We start from the raw sequence: 7,903 nt of genomic DNA, 5'->3' as shown, positions 1-7,903 counted from the left end.
GTACAGGGTCTTCCACTCAGGCTAAATCCTAGCTCCACTATTGGTTTCTACTTGCCAAGGATGTCCTCAATTTGTGCTCACCATTGCTAGTATACTCGGTACTTGCACAGCGGTGTCCTGTTATTGATTTTGTGGGAAAATACTTCCCCATCAACCTACAATATTCAAGGCTTAATGTAAACATATGTATGGATTTCATTCTCAAGTGTTATGTTTCTTAGAATTGGCCACTATTTTCTGTCTGTTGGACTGACTTTTGAATCAATTGACTTGATTTCAAATGTTTCATCATTATCTTTGTTTGTATAAATGCGAATTTGGAACATCTAGTTTGATTAACCTTTTTACTGAACTCAAAATGTTGACGCATAGCTCTTAAACTTTCCAGAATTGCGATACTAGTAATTAGTGTCATGGTGACCTACAATATTTCAGAATTTGATTTTGTATCATGGTGATGATGCAGGATCTACTGTTTTCATACAACATTGCAGTGGATAGATCTGATGAGATGAAAAGAATACTAGGAAAATCTGCTGCTAGTGTGGGTCTTCAGCTTCCTGAAGTCTATAAGTCTTGATAATCGGTAAGTTGTTATCTTCTTGTTATATTAAATTATTTTTCTATTTGACCATGAAGAATAAATACACGATGCTGGTTCAGCACTAGCTAAAACTTTCTGCTTGAAGAATTTTAATTAATATTCATTATTTTTTAGAGAGAGATGATGGTGTGAACCATGTTAAAGAGGCTCCTTGTTTCTCCTGGTCTGGGAATTGCTTGTTTTACTGGTTACATTTCCTTCGTTAATCAATCGTTTTAAACTTCATTGCAGGAAGTGGATTTCACGGAAATGTAATCAAGGGATCATTATGAGTTTACAGAGTATGATGGTTTATCCTGAAACAGGTTATTGACACCATTGACATGGCATTTCTACAATTAACTAACTTTGTTGGAGATATAATTGGGCCTTTGAAAGTAAAGGGTAGTTGAATTTTTTGCTGACTTTGTTCAAATAAATAACTGAATAATGTTCTGATTTAAACGGTTGTTTGAGCTCTTATACCAGTTGGAACTTATTTGATGGTCATTAGTACTTTTTTTTACTGTGTCTGATGTCGAGATAGCATCTAGTAGCTCGTTGGTTGAAAGGTGACGTGCACTTTATGCACGCAAGAAACTACTTTTGACTCAATGTGACAAATTGTTGGAAGTTTTCCTTTCATCCATTTCTTGTATTTCTAGCATGTTGGCCGAAAGCATAATGCCTGGGAGAAAGAACCAACACGATATTCTTAAGTTGAAATTTGTGTGATCATGAAGAAATAGAAGGAGACAATAATCAGCTACTCAAAGTATGATATTGGTGGTGTTGCTAATTTTCAACAATGGTTAACTTTTTGTTCCAAAAACAAAAGAGCATCAATACATTGTTACACAACACATCAGAAAAATTCACTTGCTATTGACAAACCAAACCACAGACCAGAAGCAGCATCGTCTTCCTCCTATCCTTGCGTGGTTTTTAGCAATTAAAGGTTGGTCTAGGAAGAAAAATTCTCTACTCATTCGAGCATAAATATCACTTTATTCATGACGAAGTCATGGATAGTATGATCTACTACCTGAAGACACAGACAGGAAAAAAACCATATACTTGAAGAAAAGACTTGGGAGAGTGTTAAGTTGATCGGTGCCACTGTCAATTTCTTGTGTGGAAACCTTAAGCTCAACCCCCTCTTCAGAAAGGATGAGTCTTTTTCCAGAGCCAATGGATGTTTTCCCCAGAAAACAACTGAAAACTGGATTATTTCTGTATGTGCTTATGTTATCAGTTCACTTTTCTGATACAATAGAAAGTAGCAATAAGAACTTTATCTGAAACATCCATTCATTCAACTGCTTATGTATCAGTCTCTCCTCTCTTTTGCATTCATAGTTCTGAAAATAATACAATGAATCAGATGTCGATGTTCACTCATTATACTACATTGTTTGGTTTACAGTTCATCAAGGGGTATACACAAATATATCAAATTTAGTTGTAGTAGTTCTTACTTATTTTCTCAAGTGAAACCTAGTCCCTATTTGATTGCCATTATTTTAAAACTCATTTTCAATCACACATTCTGAAAATAAAATATTTTGCACATAAATAAAAAATTTTGTTCTATTTTGTAATCACGCATTCTTCAATAATTTACTATTATAAAACTCATTTTAATGAAATAATGAGCATCAAATGGAGGCTTAATAAGATGGGACTATTAATGAACACCTCTTCCTATCACTTCAACAAGAAAAAAATATGTTGAATGGACAAAGCACGAAGAGTTCCAAACTACAAATTAGTTTGAAGAAGTAAATCATGTGGAAGGGTTGAGATATGTTAGGTGCAAATTATAAAGCAAGTGCACAGCGCCCACTTTTTTAATATAACAGTATAGTTAGGATGTTGAACTCAAAAGGGATTGAAAATCAAATTTATACTAAGTACTATAATGAAAATAGCCTTTCTTTTACCCAGACAATCGAATTGATAAGATCAATGTTACTCAACTAAGTCTAAGGTGAAATTGTGACTAAATCTACAATTTAGTGACGCTTCATAAGGATTGATGCAATATGAGAAAAGCTTAGGGTTTTGGTTTCATCCAACTATTATCCATGTCTCTTAATTCTCTATTTATCTTCAATTGGTTTTTCAAGTTTCTAAGCAAGAACCCTAATATTTCTATTACCTCTCTCAGAGCGTAGAGTGAAAATTATTCCTAAATCTCGATTTCAATAGCTCTAGTCTGAATAAAAAATCTAAGAATTATTAAGTTCTATGGTTCTTTGTTAAAACGCTACAAAGGTTTACCTTCTCTCAAAACAAATGAAACCTAATTTGTGATATTCTATGATCACGTCTAAGGTTGCCTCTCTCAAGTGTCGAACTTAAACATCAAATCAATCATTCAATAGCCAGTTAATTGAAAGCATTAAAAATAAACAACACAAATAAACTTTAAAAGAAAAACTCAAAGAATTAATTATTAAAAACCAAAACTTCATTTCATGTTTGAATTACATCGATCCCCTAGATGAGTAACTTGTTCATGATTGGATATTAAGAAAAATCTAGGGTTCATAATCATAAAAATAAAGACGAAAAGAGATAAAATATGATCGTCTTCATCTCTTGATTCGCCTCATCGGTTGTGTTTGAAAAGTGCCCTCAAGAGTTGTATTTATGCTTTCTTGAAGTGCTAGACGGGCTGGGATTGAATTGGGCTTCTAAACGGATACAAAAAAATAGAAACCCTAACTGAAACGGCTCGCAGCACCTAGATGTAACAATGTGGCAACTAGGTGCCGCGTAAAATTTTTGTCCAGCGGCTGGACGCTACTGGTCTGGTGTCTAGACTCTAGCATTCTGTTATGTTTTTTACTGGGTAGTGCCTGGGTGCTCCATCTTTGGTGAAATTCTGTTTTGCCAATTGAATGAGGAGCCTAGGCGCCCAGATGTGGCACCTAGGCACTCCCGCTGTAATGCTTTCTTCGTTTTCTATTTCAACTTCACCTCTTTCTTTGCATGATTTGCATGTTTTCAATTCCTCTTTTTCTTGGTTCATATGATTTGGTTGTTTCAAACTACTTTTTCACCAATTCACCTATCCTATAATATGACAAGAAAACACACATAAAAAGGTTCTAAAACTCTTAGAATAAAATGAAATGTCAAGTTTAAATTGTATTATTATCATGAGTGAAATACACTCATCAAACACCCCAAACTTAATACTTTTCTAGTCCTCAAGCAAACACAAAAGAAAAAAGACAAGAAAAAGAAAACAAATAAAAGAAATACACAAACAAACTAAAACACATCATTCACATGTAACAAGTTTTAGTCAGATCGTTTGCCCTTTTAGCTCGGGATTAAAAATTTTGTATCAAATTTATGAACTGCTTCAAAGTTATAATGCAAAACCCAAATTTTCACTTATCTAATGCAAAGCGGGTGTGTGTGAAGAATCAAGTGCGAAGCTGTACTTTCATGAGCTGGTTCAATTTATAAACCCCCAATGGTCAAATATATAATTTCTTCACCCGTGAGATTTACACACCCAAACTTATTTTCTTTTATTATTTTCCCAGTATGTATTCTAAGGTCGATTTTCAATTTACTAATTCCGTTCACCGCTTCAATTTGGTTAAGCGTAATTGAGACTGTCAACAATCTATGCATGTGATAATTCTACCAAATTTTGATTGCTTCAACATTCAAGCTTATACTAAGCAATTCAAACCCATTAGTTATTTAAGCCCCCATAATTCGATCTTAATTGCAAAATTACTTGCTCTTTTTCAATTATAGCTCAAGATCGACCTCACCCATTTAATCTTTCTTCTTGACCCACTGTAATGAGTTTTTAGTCGATAACTCTCCAACATAAAAGGCCAAAGGGTACCGATTCTGAGATATCCCCAGTGAACTTACTGACTTAAGTCAAGAAGGCTACAGAGTGAGGCATATGATTAACAAGTGCAATGCTCTTTTTTTCCTTTTATCAAGGCAAAAATAAATGGGGCTTAGATCCCTAGCATACGATTATCACCTAATTTATACTTGATAGTAGAAGACATTCCACACAAATATAATTTTAACATGCTATACACAACACAAGTCTAGATCATTTCTTTGACTAGCTTGACCACATCCAAATTATAATATAAGTTGTTCAAGGATGTAATATATAATAGTTTAAGGGATTGAGTATCTAAGTCCATTAATTCAACCTAACTCTATCACAATTCTTAAAATAACACCTATTTTTCAAGTATATCATCGTAGTCAACAAGGATATCCAGCTTACAAAAGCAATGCAAAAAATTTATTATTTTTTTAATAAGAAAATAGAATTCACACGGACTCGATAATAAAAGAAATGACAATCAAACAAAAATAAAAAATATCGACGATCACATAAAACAGTTAGGCAATTTACCCCCAACTTTAATTTAAACACTATTCCCAATGTCAAAATTAAGACAAGGGTGAAGGACTTCCCTGAGTGAAGACCTTAGTTAACTTTATTGTCGCTGGAGTCATAATGGGACGGTGGTGGATTGATGGATGTGATGGGTGTTAATTCTATTTTTGCCTCCAAATTTGAGCATTGACCTATAAAATTATCAAAAATATTAAGAAACAAAAGGAAAAACACAAACTAATATCTCTACAATTAAAGAGAGGAAATGAGCATGTTGCACTCGAAGAAGCATTTCTTTAACATCATTAACTTGAGTTGCTGGACTGCCTTAGATTGGGTCTCTAAGAGGCACGTTTTCCACATTCCGCTCGTCATTTCCATAGTAATGCTTTAGCCGTTGACTCGAAAAATTAATCCATCTTTGCTTATTAGCTCCATTGTTCCTGGGAAAATACCTTGTCAATGAGAGAGCCTAACCTTCTTGATTTAAGCTTACGCGGGGAATAACTTCCAATTGAAATTCTGGAGAAGTACTTGTTGTCTCGGAATAAGCTTTCACCTTCATGTCATCTTTTGCACAAGACATTTAGCACTTAAAATCTCTTGGAACTTAACAGAGCTAAGAGGCAACAAAAGATTTTCTTTCTAGTTCTCATTACCTTTGAGTAGAAAAGTTTCAAGAGCTAAGATTGAATCAACCACTTCCATGCTCCATGTGTAACTTCCATTAGAAGCTATATCAATTCTTGAGGTACTAGTTACAATATATTGCTCTAAAGGGTCATCGAACAATTCTTTTTTATATTTTTCTCTCATCGCTTCATCAATTGCTTCGACCCCGTAACAAGTATCGGTGTCTTTACAAAATTTCTTAGCTTGGTATATAATGAATTCAATTTCTTCTTCATTAACCCAAAATGTTAGTTGTCATACCTGTACATCAACCAGTGTTCTACCAGCTGCCAAAAATGGTCGACCAAGAATTAATGGTATTTCTTGATCTTCCTCCATGTCCAACACCACGAAGTTAGTTAAAAAGATGAATTTATCAATTTTAACTAACACAACTTCAATGATCCCTCGTGGGTATGTGAGATATCTATCTGCAAGCTGCAAAGTGGCTTTTGTTGACTTAGCCTTCCCAAGACCCAATTTCTTGAATAGAGAGAGGCATTAAATTGATGCTAACCCTAAGATCCTATAGTGTTTTATCAAAGGAGGACCTATTGTGCAGGTAATTTTGAAGCTTTCTGGATCCTTCAATAACTAAGTTTCTTTTAGATAATGACACTACATTCTTTTGTTAGCTTCACTGTCTTGTATTCTTCTAACTTCTTATTTGACATCAATTCTTTCAAGAATTTGGCGTAATTTGGTATTTGTGTCCATGCGTATGTAAAAGGAATGTTTATATAAATTTTCTTGAAAATTTTTAGCAATTATGCAAATTATACATCGAATTTTTTCTTTAGGAGTCTCTTATGGATATGGCAATCGTGCTTTCAAGATTGGTGAATTGTCTATGAAACTGAATTAACCTTAGAAGCATTCTTTGTTTTCCCTGCTTGGAGTTCCTAGTCTTTAAGCGCTACTCTTCTCGCATAGAACTATCTATATTATGTACTAATGTTATATTTATTGCTTAATTATTATAATAATTTATTTGTGACTAATGATTTTTTTCAACAGTGGAATGTGCCTTGAATGTCCTAAACGGTCAACGTGCCTATACATTTGAATTTAATATGTTTATATTTTTAATAAGCCTAGATTAAATTATAAAATGTATTTATTATGTGTTTTTTTAAATTATAAATATATTCATTTTATTATATGCTTTTAACTTGTCTTGTTTTAAGTAGAACCTAGACTGTCCTTGAAAATACTCATAACTCTATACTAGGAAAATTATATTTATTTTAAATTGATTAACAATTAATCAAAAAATTTAGAATCTTGACTCAGATCCAGACTTCAATCACTTGAGGTATATAAGGATATCAAGTATCAAGACTTCGGCAAGAGTTTAGATTTCCTTGTAATCTAAATTTTTTCAATTATTTTGTATTTCAAATTAGTATTTGGTCTTATTCAATAAAAATGATCTTCTTCAAATCATTTCCCAGTGTTTGTTTTATTACTCAATTCTACTACCCTATCCCCTGGGCCATTTTGGTATTGTGGTACGATGGACTCAGTACTATCACATTTAAATATTGAATTTGTGTTAAAAATAAAGTTAACATTTGATTTAATTGTCTAATATTTCATTAAGTATAAATTAATTTGATGTCATTGATGTTTATTAAATAAAAAAAAAATCTAATCTTTTATTGCATTATATTATAATACTTTTAGATCTAGGTATCTAGATTTGAGGGTGTTACACAAAGTCTCCTTAGGCTTGCTCTCAACGATCTCTTTACCACTTTTCAAGGTGATGGCATTGCAATGTTCCTTTGGGATTATCTTTGTATCACTAGGAAACTTTCCTCTAGGTTAAGAATTTGTTGCAGTAGCTACCTGACAAATATGTACCTCAAGAGATTTCATTGTGGCCCTCATATGTTAGTCATATGAGTCTCAATGTTGTCCAGTCGTGACTCATCCTCGTTGAATCTCACCCTATCTCTAAAATAAAGGCTCCCAAGATATCTTCTAGTGATGGCTTCCTTTTAGAAAAATCTTGATCATTGAACACGAGAGGTTGCAGCACATTCCTATTGTTACCACAAGAGAGGTTCTCATGATTTTGTAGCTCTGGATTGTAGTAGTTCGATGAGTTATTTTCTCTTTGGTCGAATTTTTTGCCGTTTACATATAGGACTTGCTCATTCTCCATATCGCTCTTCTGGTGTGTTGTAGAAGCAGCCATAGTTGAATATGACTTTTGTTAAGTTCCCTATGCAGTCAGCGCAGCT

The 7,903-nt window shown here is 33.4% G+C and overlaps 1 protein-coding gene across 3 annotated transcripts in view; it reads left to right on the top strand.

The window, feature by feature from the left end:
- LOC111395835 overlaps positions 1-1,228 on the top strand; it is a 6,381-nt gene extending 5,153 nt beyond the window's left edge. For all 3 annotated transcript variants that reach the window (XM_023022018.1, XM_023022017.1, XM_023022016.1), the window contains exons 3-4: positions 467-586; positions 836-1,228. In XM_023022018.1, coding sequence (XP_022877786.1) covers positions 467-580 — 114 coding nt within the window. In that variant the 3' untranslated portion in view covers positions 581-586; positions 836-1,228. The remainder of the gene's footprint in view (positions 1-466; positions 587-835) is intronic.
- The last annotated feature ends 6,675 nt before the right edge of the window (positions 1,229-7,903 follow it).

This window comes from Olea europaea, chromosome 6 (genome assembly GCF_002742605.1).
Source record: "Olea europaea var. sylvestris chromosome 6, O_europaea_v1, whole genome shotgun sequence".
In the NCBI taxonomy this organism is placed as follows: domain Eukaryota; kingdom Viridiplantae; phylum Streptophyta; class Magnoliopsida; order Lamiales; family Oleaceae; genus Olea; species Olea europaea.
Note: the sequence above shows the minus strand (reverse complement) of the source record. Positions and strands in the feature narration are given on the sequence as shown.